This window comes from Sus scrofa, chromosome 6, assembly GCF_054392235.1.
Source record: "Sus scrofa isolate SSC_HxYL_T2T_F1_AM1 chromosome 6, Sscrofa_HxYL_maternal_Yorkshire_Landrace_v2.0, whole genome shotgun sequence".
Classification (NCBI taxonomy): Eukaryota; Metazoa; Chordata; class Mammalia; order Artiodactyla; family Suidae; genus Sus; species Sus scrofa.
Window position 1 is genome coordinate 96,583,571 of NC_139388.1, and position 18,333 is coordinate 96,601,903.

Consider the following 18,333-nt stretch of genomic DNA (forward strand, 5'->3'; position numbering starts at 1 on the left):
TACACCACAGTTCATGGCAATGCCAGATCCTTAACCTACTGAACAAGGCCAGGGATCGAAACTGCGTCCTCATGGATTCTAGTCAGGTTCATTACTGCTGAGCCACAATGGGAACTCCCTTTCCTTTTTTAAAAAAAAAATTTTATTATAGTTGATTTACAATGTTCTGTCAGTTTCTGCTGTACAGCAAAGTGACTCAGTTTTATATGTGTATGTGTGTGCATACACATTCTTTTTCTCATATTCTGTTCTATTGTGTTCTATCACAAGTGATTGGATATAGTTTCCTGTGCTATACAGTAGGACCTCATTGCATATCCATTCTAAATGTAATAGTTTGCATCTACTAACCCCAAACTCTCAGTCCATCCAACTCCCTCCCACCTCCCTCTTGGCAGCTGCATGTCTGCTCTCCAAGTCTGAGTCTGTTTCTGTTCTGTAGATAGGTTCATCTGTGCTTTATTTTAGATTCCACATATAAGTGATTTCATATAGCATTTGTCTTTCTCTTTCTGACTTAGCTTCACTTAAGTTCTATCCATGTCGCTACAAATGGCATTATTATTTTTTTTTTGTCTTTTGCCATTTCTTAGGTGGGCTGCTCCTGCGGCATGTGGAGGTTCCCGGACTAGGGTTCGAATCGGAGCTGTAGCCGCCGGCCTACGCCAGAGCCACAGCAACGTCTGCGACCTACACCACAGCTCACAGCAATGCCAGATCCTTAACCCACTGAGCAAGGCCAGGGATTGAACCCTCAACCTCTTGGTTCCTCGTTAGATTCATTTCTGCTGCGCCACGATAGAAACTTGTGACTAGTATTTTTTTTATGGCTGAGTAGTATTCCATAATATATATGTGCCACATCTTCTTAATCCATTCATCTGTCAGTGGACATTTAAGTTGTTTCCATGTCTTGGCTATTGTGAATAGTGCTGCAGTGGACATAGGGATGCATGTATCTTTTTGAATGCAAGTCGTGACTGTATATAGTGCCCAGGAATAGGATTGCTGGATCATATGGTAGTTCTATATTTAGTTTTCTAAGGAACCTCCATACTGTTTTCCATAGTGGTTGTTGTACCAATTTACATTCCCACCAGCAGTGTAGGAGGGTTCCCTTTTCTCTGCACCCTCTCCAGCATTTGTTATTTGTAGACTTGTTAATGATGGCCATTCTGACCAGTGTGAGGTGGTACCTCATTGTAGTTTGATTTGCATTTCTCTAATAATTGGTGATGTTGAGCATTTTTTCATGTGCCTGTTGGCCATCTGTGTGTCTTCTTTGGAGAAGTGTATATTTAGGTCTTCTGTCCATTTTTCAGTTGGGTTGTTTGTTTTTTTTCTTGTTTAGTTGTATGAGTCGTTTGTATATTTTGGAAATTAAGCCCTTGTTGGTTGCATCATTTGTGGCTGTTTTCTTCCATTTCATAAGGTTATCTTTTCAATTTTTTGTATGGTTTCCTGTGCTGTGCAAAAGCTTGTCAGTTTGATTAGGTCCCATTGCTTTATTTTTGTTTTTATTTCTATTGCCTTGGGAGACTGAAGAGCTTCTTTCCTTAATAGTGCATAGTATCAGAAGGCACATAATATGTATTTGTTCCATTAATGGTGATGTTAATTTTGGTCACTTGGTTAAGTTGGTATCTGACAGGTTTTTCCTGTTAATTCTTTTTTCTTTTGTGAGAAGGTAGTTCTTTTTTTGATTGTGGCAAAATGCACATAGTATAAAAATTATCCTCTGAGCCATTTTTAAGGTGTAGTTCAGTGACATTAAATACATTCACAACCATTATCACCATCTAGCACCATCTCGTAAAACTGAAACTGTTCCATTAAACACTTAATTCCCCATTTCCCCCCCCCTCAGTTCCTGGCAACCACCATTCTCCTTTCTGTTTCTGTTAATTTGATCTCTCTCAGCACCTCATATAAGTGGAATCATACAGTATTTGTCTTTTGTGATTGGCTTATTTCACTTATCATAGTATTCTCAAGGTTTATCCATGTTGCATGTGTCAGAATTTCCTATCTTTTTAAGGCTGAATAGTATTCCATTGTATGTATATATGACATTTTAATTATCCATTCATCTGTTGTTGGACACTTGAATTGCTTCCACGATCGCACATGGGTTACTCTAGGGACCTCGTATAAGTAGAGCCATACATTATTTGTCCTTTTGTGACTCATTTATTTTACTTAGCATAATGTCCTCAAAATTCATCTATATTGTCACGTGTCAGAATTTCCTTCCTTTTTAAGGCTGAATAATGTACCTTTGAATTTATTTACCACATTTTGTTTTTCCATTCATCCACTGGTGGACACCTTTTGGCTATTGGCAGATAGTGCTGCTATGAACATGCGTGTATAAATATCTCTTCTAATGCTTGCTTTCAGTTCTTTTCTGTATATGCCAAGAAGTGGAGTTGCTAGATCATATAAATGATAATTCTATTTTTAGTGTTTTGGAAAACCACTATACTGTTTCCCGTGATGACTGTATCATTTTACATTCTCACTAGCAGTGCACAAGAGTTCCAGATACTCCACACCCTTGCTAGTATTTTTCGTTTTCTGGTTTTTGATAGTTATCATTGAGATGGTTGTGAGATAATATCTCATTCTGGTTGTGGTTTGCCTTTACCTAATGATTATTGATGTTAAGCATATTTTCATGTGCTTAAGGGCCTTTTATGTATCTTCTTTGGAGATGTGTATTTAACTCCTTTGCCTTTTTTTTTTTTTTTTTTTTTAGGGGCACACCTTTAAAAATGTTCCCAGGCTAGGGGTCGAATTGGAACTGTAGATGCTGGCCTACACCACAGCCACAGCAATGCCAATCTGAGCCATGTCTGTGACCTATGCCATAGCTCATGGCAATGCTGTATCCTTAACCCACTGAGCAAGGCCAGGGATCAAACCTGCATCCTCATGGATACTAGTCAGATTCATTTCCGCTGAACCACAACAGGAGCTCCCTTTGCCCATTTTTTAATTGCATTGTTTGGTTTTTGTTGTTGTTGAGTCTGAATTCTTTATATACTCTAATCAGATATATGTTTTGAAATGTTTTCTCACATTACATAGGTTGCCTTTTCACTTTTTTGATGGTATCATTTGATGCACCAAAGTTTTTAGTTTTTGTATGGGAGGTACTTTTAAGGATCATATTTCTCATTACACTTTTTTGGTAATTGATGATTCTTGCTTGGAAGGATTATTACTGTGTTGCAATGGTAATTTTTCTAATTCTGTCATTCCTTCTACAGAAATAAATTGGTATTCTTTTGTAAGGGAGAAAATTTTCTTCTCTCCTATTTATTTATCCTTATCTATTTGCCCAAATTGTCCCAAATTTGACCTATGGGAGCCACACTGGGTTGGTTCCTGTGTCCTTTTAACATGACACATCTTTATTTTTATTTATTTGTTTTGAGTACTCCCTTACTTTTGGATACAAGATGTTCCAGGTTCATCTTATGTTTTTCCTGTTGCAGTCCTAAAACTAGCCATATTTCAAAGGTGTGCTGGTTTCTTTTGGTTAGGGAATATAATTTAGAAACCAAAATCTGGGTGTGCTCATTGCAACTGGGGTGTATGTGCTTCTAAGCCCTTTCGATGAACAGAGGTAGAAAATAAAGATACGTACATATATAAAACAGATAAAAAATAAATATTGCATTCATATATTTGTTTTTCCATTAATCTTTGTATCCTGCAGGTACTGCTTATTGTATGCAGTATATAATATGTTTGTTGGAAATCATGAATTCAAACTGATTCTTCCAGTTCCAAGCTTATCCCCACAAGGATTCTTCCTTTACTCTCTTCATTGCCTTTTTTTTTTTTTTTTCTCTTTCTTTTTATAGCTGCACCTGTGGGATATGGAAGTTCCCAGGCTAGGGGTCAAATCAGAGCTGCATCTGTGGCCTGCACCACAGCAACACTGGATCCAAGCCACATCTTTGACCTCTTGCAGCTTGTGGCAATGCCAGATCCTTAAGCCACTGGCAAGGCCAGGGATCGAACCTTTATCCTCATGGATAGGATATTATGTCAGGTTCTTAAACTGCTGAGCCACAGCAAGAACTCCCTTCAATGCATATTTGTATCTTCTTTCTTCTTTAAACCCTTGACTCCCCAAAATGTCACCACTTACTTATTTGTTCAGTCATACAGTATGTGTAAGATAGGTGGGGTTTTTGTTTTTGTTTTTAATTAAGGCTGAATTGTGACATATGGAAGTTCCTGGGCTAGGGATCAGATTGGAGCTGCAACTGCAGGCCTACACCATAGCTTGCAGCAACACCAGATCCTTAACCCACTGAGTGAGGCGAGAAATTGAACCCACATTCTCACAGTGTAGCAGGTTCTTAACCCACTGAGTCACAACAAAAACTCCCTAAAATAGTTTCTGAATTGCTATACTGTATCACTACAGAAAACAAACCTAGTAGTAAGAATTTAAGGTTTTATTTGTTTGCAATTCTTCCCCATGCACCCCTTCCTCCACACCCCTGAGAGTATAGTCAATATATTATATTCAGGAGATATCTGCATTTGAGTTTCCTTTTTTTTTTTAATATTATTTCAATCTGGCTATATTATTTGAAATGCATTTGGTTTTATTTGATTTGTCTTAGTTTTTCCTTCCATCTTTGTTGGCCTTATTTTTTAAATGTTATAGAACTTAATTTAACATGCTTCCAAAAGTCAAAACTATACCGAAAAACAATTCTCAGAATTGTTAAGCCTTATTTTATTTCTTCCAATGTGTTCCTTCATATCCTTTAAAAGTAACCATTTTTTGTTTGATTCATGCTTCCTCTGTTTCTTTTTATAAAAATAAGCCGATATATGAATATTTTTTCCATTTTCCCCTTTCTCACACAAAAGATGACATACTGTTTGTAATCATCTGTACTTACTTTTTTCACATAACAGTATAGCTTGGAAATTATTCCGTAGCATTCTAACAGATCTTCCTCATCCTTTTTTTATAGCTGCCTAAATGTTTGAGCATTTAGGTCATTTCCAGTATTTTGCAGTGACAAAGAACACTGGTATAAATAACCTATTTAAATTTTAGTCTGTTGATTTGATATTGAGATTTTTTTTTATATTTTCTTTGTTTTCTCTTTAAATATTTTATAAGGTAAACTTAATAGTATTTATCTTTTTATTATAGTTTTAACTTTGTTATTTTTTTATATAGTGATTTTTATTTTTTTTTCATTATAGCTAGTTTACAGTATTTATCTTTTAAAATTTAAATCAGTTGACTCTTTTCCCATCAACAGGTAGATTTAGATGTTACTTTGCCTGGGGAAGGTGGAAAAGATCGACCTTTCAAGGTGTCAATCAAATTTGTCTCTCGGGTGAGTTGGCACCTACTACATGAAGTACTGACAGGACGGACCTTGCCTGAGCCACTGGAATTAGACAAGCCAATCAGCACTAATCCTGTGCATGCTGTTGATGTGGTGCTACGACATCTGCCCTCCATGAAGTGGGTGCTTCTGGCTTTTTTTTCCTCTTTAGATTTTAAATATGACGGCTTTCTTCCCCAAAGTGAATTGTGCAGTCTTCCTTTGTTTAACCCTCAGATGTATATTTTATTTCTTTTGAAGAATAGTATGAATACAAGTTCATTGACAGAAATAAATTACAGACAGTTCTCTGACTTGTGAAATAAATAATAAGTGCACATCCACTATTCTAATGGATATTTTTCAGAAAAAAAGTCTTAACCCTTTTTCTTAGGAGCTATGAACATAAGTAACTGATACATTTTAAGTTTTAGTATTTTAGTTAAATCACCTTGTTTTAAAGGTAACTTTGTTTATATAGTAGTATCAAATTGTGTTGAAATTATTACCCTCTTAATCACGCTAGCCACTCATGTGTGTGTAACATATATGTAAGATCAGTGTGTCTTATTAAAAAATGTGTCTTTTTTTTTGTCTTTTTGCCATTTCTTTGGGCCGCTTCCGCAGCATATGGAGGTTCCCAGGCTAGGGGTCTAATCGGAGCTGTAGCCACCGGCCTATGCCAGAGCCACAGCAACGCGGGATCCGAACCGTGTCTGCAACCTACACCACAGCTCACAGCAACACCAGATGTTAACCCACTGAGCAAGGGCAGGGACCGAACCCGCAACCTCATGGTTCCTAGTCGGATTCGTTAACCACTGCGCCACGACGGGAACTCCCAAAAAATGTGTCTTATTTTTATATACACATTTATAGAAGTAGCTTTTTGATCAATATTTATTTAGCATTTTCTAAGATTGGAATTATTTTTTAAAACTATTTATTTATTTATTTTTTTTTTTTATTTTTTGTCTTTTTGCTATTTCTTGGGCCGCTCCCGCGGCATATGGAGGTTCCCAGGCTAGGGGTCCAATCGGAGCTGTAGCCACCGGCCTACGCCAGAGCCACAGCAACGCGGGATCCGAGCCGCGTCTGCAACCTACACCACAGCTCACGGCAACCCCGGATCGTTAACCCACTGAGCAAGGGCAGGGATCGAACCCGCAACCTCATGGTTCCTAGTCGGATTCGTAAACCACTGCGCCACGACGGGAATTCCTATTTTTTAAAACTTTTTAATAAGATTTTTCTTGTTCGAACTAATGTTAGTTGTAAGAATAGAGAATTTCAGTGAAGGACGCTGTTTTTTCATTTTGAGCAGCTACTTTTTGCTTTACAAATTTGGAAAGTGTTTAGGTTCATATACTCGTTCTGATAGGCATTATTAAGGATAAGTTAAGATTATACACTCTTGACTAGGATTTCTCTGTGAATACAGCTGTAAGTATATGTGCAATAGCTTAACTGTATTAATCAAGTATTCTTGTTGAACCTGTCGTCTTTGACACCTGTGTTTAGTCCAGTATCACTTTTTGTCATTGTTGGTTATTTATCAATAGATTTTTAAATACTTTCTTAAAAAAAGATTATATATTCTAAACTCACCTGTTCTACAGATTACTCAATGGGAAAAAAAGGATTGAACATGCCATTTTAATTTTTGTAGATATACGCCTGTGGGGCGTTCCTTTTTCTCAGCTCCAGAAGGATATGACCACCCTCTAGGAGGGGGCAGGGAAGTTTGGTTTGGATTCCATCAGTCTGTTCGGCCTGCCATGTGGAAAATGATGCTTAATATTGATGGTAAGGGAATTAAGACTGTATTCTCTGTTGGGTAGTTGATTTCTATATGGACTCTGTGTGTGTGTGTGTGTGTGTGTGTGTGTGTGTGTGTGTGTGTGTGTGTGGTTTATGTATAATTTTGTGCATTGGTCTCTTGAATTAATATTTGGACATATATTAAGACAAACTGGTAAAAACTTTTATTTTTTATTACATTTCATTTGGAAAGTCTTTCTATAGAACTTGTCCTGGGATGATACTAAACATGAAGTAAACACGTGAAAGCAAATAGTAAAGCCTTGACATGATCATCTGAGCAATTATTATAACTCATTATTGTCCTTGACTGTAAGTTGGTATTTCATTATGAAATGCATTTTTTTGTTGTCATCCCATGGCACATGGAGTTCCCAGGTCAGTGATTAGATCCAAGCTGCAGTTGAGACATAAGCCATAACTGTGGCAGCACTGGATCCTTAACCCACTCTTCCAGGCCAGGGATTGAACCTGCGTACCAGCACAACCAAGACACTGCTGATCCCATTGTGCCACAGCAGGAACCCCTGAAATATGTTTTTTTTTTTTGCCATTTCTTGGGCCGCTCCAGTGGCATATGGAGGTTTCCAGGCTAGGGGTTGAATCGGAGCTGTAGCCACCGGCCTATGCCAGAGCCACAGCAACGCAAGATCCGAGCCGTGTCTGCAACCTACACCACAGCTCACAGCAACGCCGGATCGTTAACCCACTGAGCAAGGGCAGGGACTGAACCCGCAACCTCATGGTTCCTAGTCGGATTCGTTAACCACTGCGCCACGACGGGAACTCCTGAAATACGTATTTTAAAGGAAGACTAGTCTGTTGGTTTTGTTGACCCTAAGATTATGCCTACTACTGATGCTAAATATGGTGCTAATTGCATTCTCATTTGTAGTTTTTTTTTAATAATATTTTTGAGCATATGTAAGAGAGAATAGTATGAAACCTATATAGCCATTATTCAAATTGTCAGGATTTTTCTGCCTTTGCTTAAACTATCTACATTTCTTCCTCTATTGTAGTATATTTAAGTCAGATTCCAGACATCTTGTTATTTGGTCCCTACTACAGTATGCACCTCTAAAAATGTGGATTTTTCTTGTACAGGCACAATGCCATTACCATATGTAAGAAAATTTAATCATTTATTTGTAGCCTCCAATTCCTGTCCATAATCAGATTTCCCTGATTGTCTCAATATGTCTTTCTATAGTTGGCTCTAGTCAGGATCCAAACAAGGTCCATACATCATATTTGGCTGTGATGCCTTTTTTAAATGTAATAGTCCCATTTCTTTCCCTCTTGTTTGGTTTTGTGTTTTTCCTTTTTTTATGCCATTAACTTGTTATAGAAACTTTCACTTTCCTGTAGAATATCCAAAAATCTGGATTTATCTTGTCTTCTTATGGTGTTGTTACCTTGTTCCTCTCTCCCCTGTATTTCCTGAAAATGAAAGTTGGCCTTAGAATCTTGATTCAATTCTGATTTATAAGTGCTCCATATTATATCATATCAGGAGGCACACAGTATATAGTGCTCCCAACTTAGTGCTACTGAGCTTATCAGTATGTTCAGTATCAGTAGGGCTGATCATCCCTCTCCATTGTCAATTTCCCAATCAGACTTTCAATTACTAATATTCCATTCATTGATCATTGTTATATCATTTATTTCACTAGAGATTACCAACTGGTAATTTTTCTAATATTTTTATTTCTTTGCTTTAAGATGGAATTCTTATGTGGAAAATCATATTGTCCTATTGATAATTCATTGTCTTTGATTGCTTTCTGGCACAGCAGAATGTTCCAGATTCATCTTTTTTTTTTTTTTTTTTTTCTTTTTAGGGCCGTATCCATGGCATATGGAAGTTCCCAGGCTAGGGGTCTAACTGGAGCTACAGCCTCCAGCCAGTGCCACAGTCATAGCAGTGCCAGATCAGAGCCACATCTACAACCTACATCACAGCTCATGGCAATGCCATGGAATTTAACCCACTGAGCAAGGCCACGGATTGAACCCGCATCCTCATGGATCCTAATCGGGTTTGTTAACCACTGAGCCATGAAGGGAATTCCTACTAGGGGTATTTTTAATTATTTGTCATATCAGTACATCATTTCATATATATGTGGATGTATTTTTAGAATACATTACAAGAGGTGAGATTGATGGGTCAAAGGCAGATGTATTTGTAGTTTTTATTGTTATTGCCAGATTGCCCTCAATCAATTTCATTTTCATGTTTCATTATAAACATTTTGTATCAGTAAATGAAACTACCTCTTCCCCTATTCCTTTGCCACTAGCAATAACAAACTCGAGATTTTTGTCAGTCAAATTTGCAAGAGTTTCCTTATGTACTATTATTTTGTATTTGGTCATCTTGTCACATGTGTAGAGGCAATTTTATTTCTTTTTTTTAATTAACTATGTCATTTGCTCCCTTTTTTCTATCAGATTTTTGTTCTTTTTTACTGAGAGAGCTTTTTAAATTAAGGAAATTAGCCCTTTGTGATATGGATTGTAGATATTATCTGCAGGTTGTTACTTGTCTTTTGACCTTTGGTATGGTCTTGTTTTTGTTTTTTTGTCATATAGAAATTTGTCTTTTAGTTGGTACGGTTGTTTATCAGTCAGTCCTTTATTTTATAACTTTTAATATCTAACAGGGCTAGTCTCATTTTTCTCTTCAGGATTTTCTAGGCCATTCTTACTTACCATAAGCTTTAGAAACACCTTGTCTAGATCCAGTGGGTGTGGAAGGATGGGCTCTTAGTTTTATTGTGATCTCATTATATTTTTAAATTAAGTTACTGAGTCTTACGATATTGAGTCTTTCTGTCAAGAAAATACTATGCCTTTCCATTTGTTCAGGATTACTTTTTGTTTCCTTCAGGAGTGTTTTAAAATTTTCTTCACATAAAATTTGCACACTTCTTAATTGTCATTCTTGGATATTTTCTATTTTTTTTCTATTAAATGGTTTTATAGATTCTACTTGGTTATTTTTTATATACACGTAGGCTTTCAGTTTCTATGTAGTAACTTTTTTCTTTCTGCCTTAATTGCATTCCATTACCTTTTCAAATGTTTTCTTTGGAGTTTCTAGGATATAATCATTTCATTTACAGATAGTGATAGGTTTACCTCTTCCTTAGAATATTTATACCTGTAATTATTTTAATCAGATTATATTGACCAATTAGAAAAGAGTGTTAGGTATTAGTGAGCAGTGGCCAACCTCTTTTTATTCCTTATTTTAGAAGGAATGCTTCCAGTGTATCTGCATTAAATATGATGCATACATGTATGTATATTTAGTAGCATCTGTTGTTTCCTTTGGGGTTTTTTTTTTTTTTTTTTTTTTGGTGTTGAAGACCCATTTAATGTGGACACTCAAGGCCTAGGCAGAGTGGGGACCATCCAGGAGTTGGGCAGGCAGGCGAGGTGAGCAGGTTGCAGGCCCACACCTGGTCCCAGGAGGGGATGCCAGTAGGTGGGGCTGGCCCAGGCATGCCACGCAAAGTACCAGAAGGGTAGCCTAGGCAGGCAGACCCACCAGGAGATCTGTAGGCCAGTCCTTGAGAAGGTCCCTAAGCCAGGTGGTGAGTAATCAGGCCAGAAGGAGGCAGGGTTGGGGCCTGGCTGGGGGCTTCTGGAGCCTAGGGGCTGGCGTCGCTAGGGGCTTCCCCAAGCTGCTGCTGGAACTTAAGGTACATCTGCCATATGGATTCAGGCAGCTCCTGGAGATGGGCATGGAGGTGGTCATTATTTTTCAGGTGGTCCAGGCAGGAGTTGATCTGATCCAACATGGAGTTGATGGTACAATATTCTGCTTCCCTGAAGCTGTTGTTCTCTCCTTCTGCACCAGTCTCCACCAGCATGCCTAGATCCCGGTTAGGGCCCAAGACTGTGGGCTCACGTGCTTCAAGGACTACATGATATGGTTGTCAGGAATGGTCATGCAGACATCCAGCACAGGGCAGAAGGTGGAGGCAGTGGATGGAACTTGGCTGTTGGTTCTTATTTTCTTAAGTACTTCTATTTTTTTGGCCATGCTTGCTGCTGGCGGAAATTCCAGGGCCTAAGATTGAACCTGCACCACAGCAATGACCCAAGCCACAGCAGTGACAATGCCAGGTCTTTAATTGAGCCCCAGAGGAACTCCCAATACTTTACTTTTTTGTTTTTTTTTTAAGGGCTGCACCCTCGGCATATAGAGGTTCCCAGGCTAGGGGTCGAATTAGAACTGTAGCCACTGGCCTACACCACAGCCATAGCAACTTGGGATCCAAGCCGCATCTGCAACCTACACCACAGCTCACGGTAACGCCGGATCTTTAACCCACTGACCAAGGCCAGGGATCGAACCTGCAACCTCATGGTTCCTAGTCGAATTTGTTTCCTCTGTGCTATGACAGGAACTCCCCAACAGCTTTTATAAATAGTGTTGATTATCAGCTCTTTTAAGATTTGGTAGAGCAAAGGACATAAAGAGTTAATAAAAAATAAGATGGCCCTTAAACATGTGAAAAGATGACCAAATGCAAATTTTGGTAAAATCTTGTAGACTGGTGTGTTTTGTTTTGTTTGGTGGGCATCTCTTTTAAAACTTACATTTATTTTATGAAAATCAGTCTGTTTAGGCTCTTGAGGTTCCGTTTTGGTAGGTTATATCTTACTACAAAATTATTTATTTTATCTGTATCTAATGTATTACAGAGTAGTTTCTTATTTTTTTTAATTTTATCTATTTCTGTGGTTTACTCACATTTATTTATTTATTTATTATATTTGTGCTTTGTCCTTTTTTACTCTTTATTACACCCCCACCAAAGAACTTCTGAAATTTTTTCTTAGTTCTCTGCTTTCTGTTTCCTAAGTCCTTAATTTCTGTTTTTAACTTTATTAAATTTTTTCCTTTATTTTTCTTCAATTAATTTAGCTGGTTTTGAACTGTATTAGTAACTAATTTACTTTTCATTCTTCTTATTGAAAAAAGTATTTATAACAATTTTTTATCACTGTTTAGCTGTGTTCCAAAGCTTCTTATTTTTTATTAAAGCATAGTTGATTTACATTATGCCAATTTCTGTTGTACAGCAAAGAGATTCAGTCATACATATGTATATGTACATTCTTTTTTTTTTTAATAACCAAATCTTCTAATATGTAGTTTTTTTGTTTTTTTGTTTTTCTTTTGTATGTTTAGGGCTGCACCTGTGGCATATGGAGGTTCCCAGGCTAGGGGTCTAATCGGAGCTGGAACTGCCGGCCTATGCCAGGGCCACAGCAACACCAGATCCGAGCCGTATCTGTCACCTACACCACAGCTCACGGCAACACCTTATCCTTTAACCCACTGAGCAAGGCCAGGGATGGAACCCGAAACGTCATGGTTCCTAGTAGGATTCGTTTCCGCTGCACCACAACAGGAACTCCTAGTGTTTCACTATATTGTTTTCTCCAAACACCACACATTTCATTTATATTTCCCCCATTATCCTAATGTTGTTTGAGGGACTTTTTTAATTTTCAGATTAAAGATCTTTTTATTTTCTTGTGTTATAAATTTCTAGTTTCACTGTGTTGTTAATCAGAAAATGTGGTTTATATTTCTGCTTTTTAAATTTTTTGAGGTGTTTTTTTGGCAACCTAATATATAGTCAGTTTTTATAAAAGTTCAGTAGCAGTTTGAAAATAAGATATTTTCAGTTTTTGGAGTTCCCACTATGGTACAGTGGGTTGAGAACCTGACTACAGCATCTCAAGTTGCTTCAGAGGTACTGGTTCAATCCCCAGCCTGGTGCAGTGGGTTAAAGGATCCAGTATAGGCTGCACCTGGCCCAGATTCAGTCCCCGGCCTGGGAGCTTCCATATGCCACAGGTGTGGCCATAAACACAAATCAATAATTAATTTAAAGAAGAAAACAGTGTTTAAAAAAAGATACATTCTGTTTTAGGGGTAGAGTTAAATGAATATCTATCAGCGCTTCTATTTTGGTTGTGTTGTTTAGATTATTTCCTTATTTATTTTTGTTTACTTGTCTCAGAATGGGAGAAATAAATTTCTGTTATGTTTCTATTTCTCCTTATATTTCCACTCTCTTTTTATTTATTTATTTATTTATTTTTTTGTCTTTTTGCTATTTCTTGGGCCGCTCCCGCGACATATGGAGGTTCCCAGGCTAGGGGTCCAATCGGAGCTGTAGCCACAGGCCTACGCCAGAGCCACAGCAACGCTGGATCCGAGCCGCGTCTGCAACCTACACTACAGCTCGCGGCAACGCCGGATCGTTAACTCACTGAGCAAGGACAGGGACCGAACCCGCAACCTAATGGTTCCTAGTCGGATTCGTTAACCACTGCGCCACGACGGGAACTCCTCCACTCTCTTAATATTGCTGCTGTGTTATTGGGAGCATATGTATACCTATCTGTGTTATTTGTTGTGAATTATACTCTTTACAATGATAAAGTGATTTTTTTTTTTTTTTGTATTTTTGGGCCAAAAGTTTACAATTGTCTAAAAAAAGATTACAATCAATGTGGTCTATTTTCTGTGCTTTTTAAATGCTAGTTCTGATATTAGGAAGATTTTTTTCCCCCACCAATGATTACCTGTATACCTTCATACAACACTCATCTTTCTCTCTCTATAAATTAGTATCTCTTGGACGTTCCCTTGTAGCATAGCAGGTTAAGGATCTGGCATTGCCACAGCTGTGGTGCAGGTCGCATCTATGGTATAGGTTCAGTCCCTGGCCTGAGAACTTCCACATGCCATGGGTGTGGCCAAAAAATAGAATAATAAAGTAACATCTTTTGTTTTCCTTAATAAATAACATTTATATTACCTTTATTCTTGTCCTTCCCTTTTTTCCTCCCTCTCCTTTATTAAGTAATTTTACCCAGTATAGCATTATTTCATTGTTCTTTATAATTTTGCTTAAATTTATTCTACTTTCGACTTTGACTCCTGTCACTGTAAAGCGCAATCAGTGTTAGTTCTACTTTTTATGATTTTTCTGTCATTCTATTACTATTCCTTGTTTTTTGAGCATCTAACAGTTATGTTCCATCTGTCACCTGTGTGTCCACTTGTTTTCATCTTAAATTTCCAATTATATGTATTGGTGTCTAACTGTAAGTCCTTTTGCTGAAATTTTTCCTGTCATCTGTCACCTCAGGAAGGGCTCATATGAGTAAGAGCTGAATTTTTGCATATTTAAAACTATTTGTCTATAGCATTATTCCTGAAGGACTGCTTGGCTAGACATAAAATGACTTGACTCACACTTTATTGAATTTCTTATAGGTATTTTTCCATTGTCCTCTGACAGTGAATGTTCAGTAGACAAGTATGACGTCAATTTGATTTTTTTTTTTTTCCCTTAGATGGGACCTGCTTTTTTTGTCTGGTTGCTGAAAACATATTTTACAATTATTTTGCTAGATTTTTTTCTCAGTGTTGACCATTTTTGGTCAATTTTATTTAAAACATGGGATTCCCTTTGAAAATGTACGTTTGACTCTTTTATCTTTTTTTTAATCTGTCATTTTATTTTCTTTTTAAAAAATTTTACTCTATTTGCTCCTTACTGTGCCTTCTATGGTATAATTTGTACCATTTGCTCACTGTGGTTTAGTTTTCATTTTTTGAATTAAAAAAATCTTTTTCTTCCATTTCTTTCATGAGTTCTGCAGTGCTTATTTCATTTTCTTCTCTTGACTGTCTCTTCCCTGAATTCTTAAACTTCTACTGTGATATCTTCATAGCTGCATTCAAGGAATTTTTTTTTTTTTTTTTTTTTTTTTTTTAAGGGCTGCCCTTGTGGCATATGGAGGTTCCCAGGCTAGGGGTCTTTTAGGCCTATGCCACAGCCACAGCAATGCCAAATCCAGGCTGCATCTGTGACCTACACCACAGCTCACGACAACGCTGGATCTTTAACCCACCAATCAAGGCCAGGGAGTGAACCCGCAACCTCATGGCTCCTAGTTGGGTTCATTTCCACTGCGCCACAACAGGAACGCCAAGGAATTTTAAATTCATGTTAAAAAGTAGTGTTATGATCATTATACAACTACAGATGTGATAAATTCATTTGAGTAATAAAAAAAAATGAAAAAAAAAGTAGTGTTATAATTTTTTAGCTACTTTGTGGTGATATTTTCTGTTGAGTTTTCTTTGTCAGGGATGCTGTGCTGCTTTTTTACTTTTTTTTTTTTTTTTTTTTGTCATTTCTTGGGCTGCACCCACGGCATATGGAGGTTCCCAGGCTAGGGGTCTAATCGGAGCTGTAGCCACAGCAACGCAGGATCCGAGCCGCGTCTGTAACCTACACCACAGCTCAGGGCAACGCCGGATCATTAACCCACTGAGCAAGGACAGGGACCGAATCCGCAACCTCATGGTTCCCAGTCGGATTCGTTAACCACTGCGCCACGACAGGAACTCCACGTTTTTTAATGGTATCTTTGCATGGATACTTACAACTTTTCTTATTTGTATTTAAATGAGATGAGTTTTCCCAAACCACCTATTAGAAGAGACTGGAGTGGGAGAGGGAGGTGAGACAAGACATTAGGAGAAGGTAGTTTTTCCAGGTTTCTTTGCTCAAGCCCCCTGTCCTTTGTTGTTCTGATGGATTCTTCAAAATAAAGCTGCACCTTCTTTGCCTCTCATGTGTTTAAGAAGTTTCTGTTACCAGGTAGGATATAGCTATCAGAGACTATACCTTTTAAATTGCCTGCTCAAATGTTAACAGAGAATTTGTGCTATTATTCTGACTTCTCTGCCGGTTTGAAATTAGAAGAAAAATGCATGCCTTGGTTCTAAAAGAGTAGTCCTGTCTGAACTCTGTCTTTTCTAGTTCACCCTCCACTCACTCTCATGACACTTTCTACACCTCCTCTCTACTTCCTTCTGAGATTCTTGCATTCAACCCCAGTTCTAAACATTGCAGATCCCACTCAGGATAGGACCCCCTCTTTCTGGAGCAAAAATTTGTTATTATCCCACCAGGCTTTCTTTCATACTTCATGTCCTTTTCCCTTGCATAGGTTTTACTAGTCCCAAGTACTTTGGATCATATTTATGTACAATTTGGCATTTTTTAGGTTTTTATTGTATCCTAGGTTCCTTTTCTCTCTTTTACATTCTCTTTGTTGCTCTATATTGAATTCTAAGAGGAAAAGCGGAAAATTTTGGAAATAAATTGCTGCTCTTTTCCCACTACTTAAAGTCCAGCTTTGGATATTATTTTAAAAATAATTTCTAAATAACTCATTGGTTAAAGAAATCATAAAGAAGAGTTTAAATATTTTGAACTGAAGGGTAATGAAAGTAGTACATATCAGAATTGGTATGATTAGTTAAAGCAATGCTTACAAAGAATCTCAAACCTTAAATGCCTGTTAGAAAAGAAGAAAAGTATCAGTGACCTATGCATTCATCTTAGTAAGTCAGAAAAATTAAATGCAGAGAAAAATAGAAGAAAATAAAAGTGAAAAGTAGAAATTAATCAATAGAAAACAAATTTACCTCTATCCTGTAGATAGGAAGACTTAAAAGGTTTTTAAGAAGAATAGTGACATGATCGTATTTGTTTTCCAGAAAGAGACCTCTGGCAGCAGTGTGGAGAATAGATAGAGGAGAAAAAAACTAATCTGAGAAGCCAGTTAGGAGGCTTTTTCAATCACTAGTTCAGGTAAGAGATGGTGATGGTGTAATGTGGGATGGTGAGGAAGGAACATATTATGAAGATTAAGTTGAAAAAATAGATTTAAGAACCATGTCCAGAAAAAAAACTTTGGGTATAGTTACTGGTACATGGAATTGGTTGAAAATGAATAGATCAGAAGATTTACTAGGTTTTTGAAGAAAAAACATTTTTTAATAAAACTACAAACTTAGTGTGTTAGGTTCAACCAGAGAAGCAGAACCAGTAGCATCTTTATATAGAGAGATGGGGCTTACACAGTTTTAGGGGCTAGCTAGTCAAGTCTGAAATCCTTAGGGTAGGCTCTCAGGAAGGGCAGGCTCAAATACGTGAGTATGGGCTGAAGCTGCTGTCCATGGGTGGAATTTCTTCTTTCTCTTAGGGATACCTCAGCCCTGTTTTTAAGGCCTTCAACTGACCGAGGCCCACCCAGACTATTCAGAATATTCTCCTTAAAGTCAACAGAGTATAGACTTTAATTACATCTATATAATACCTTTAGAACAATACCTAGATTAATGTTTAATTAAATAACCGACAACTAATAGCCTAGCTAAACAGATGTATTAAAAATAAAAAAGGAGTTCCCATGGTGGCTCAGTGGTTAACAAATCTGACTAGGAACCATGAGGTTGAGGGTTCGATCCCTGGCCTTGCTCCGTGGGTTAAGGATCCGGTGTTGCCGTGAGCTGTGGTGTAGGTTGCAGACTCGGCTCAGATCCTGCATTGCTGTGGCTCTGGCATAGACTGGTGGCTTCAGCTCTGATTCGACCCCTAGCCTGGGAACCTCCATATGCCGCGGGAGCAGCTCAAGAAATGGCAAAAAAATAAAAAATAAAACCATACCTAGCCTATAAAATTCTCTGCTTATTCAGTCTTTGAAACAACCTGCATATTCCCAGACCTTCTAGTTCAGTGATTGTGCTGTATTATAAACTAGCTTTCAAGAAGGACATATTCAGAGTTGCTGTTTTGGCTGAGTGGTAACAAACCCGACTAGTATCCATGAGGATGCGGGTTCCATCCCTGGCCTTGCTCAGTAGGCTGAGGATCCAGTGTTTCTGTAAGATGTGGTGTAGGTCACAGATGTGGCTCAGATATTGTATTGCTGTGGCTGTGGTATAGGCTGGCAGCTGCAGCTCTGATTTGACCCCCAGCCTGGGAACTTCCATATGCTGCAGTTGAGGCCCTAAAAAGCAAAAAAAATAAAAAATAAAAAAAGGCATACTTACTAGTATGCATTCAGAATAGTGACTCATTCATACCAGGTATGAATGATAATGCTGAATTTGGGAGGTAGGTCTGCTGTTGCTGATTAGCTGGCAGTAGAAATAGTACTTAGATTGAAAGCAGGGATGAGAAGAATAGTGCCATGAGAAATACTGGCATTTAAGGAAGGAAGAGGAACCAGA

General features: G+C 37.8%; 1 protein-coding gene and 1 pseudogene across 1 annotated transcript in view; one reads left to right on the top strand and one right to left on the bottom strand.

Annotated features, from left to right (window-relative positions):
• The window catches only part of AGO3 (argonaute RISC catalytic component 3), a gene marked incomplete at its 5' end in the record, with an annotated part of 109,430 nt that overhangs the window by 20,695 nt on the left and 70,402 nt on the right, over positions 1–18,333 (top strand). The window contains 2 exon segments of the mRNA NM_001194974.1: positions 5,304–5,512; positions 7,042–7,178. Of these exon segments, the coding sequence (NP_001181903.1) occupies positions 5,304–5,512; positions 7,042–7,178 (346 nt within the window).
• On the bottom strand, positions 10,859–17,278 carry LOC110261116 (bublin coiled-coil protein pseudogene; annotated as a pseudogene).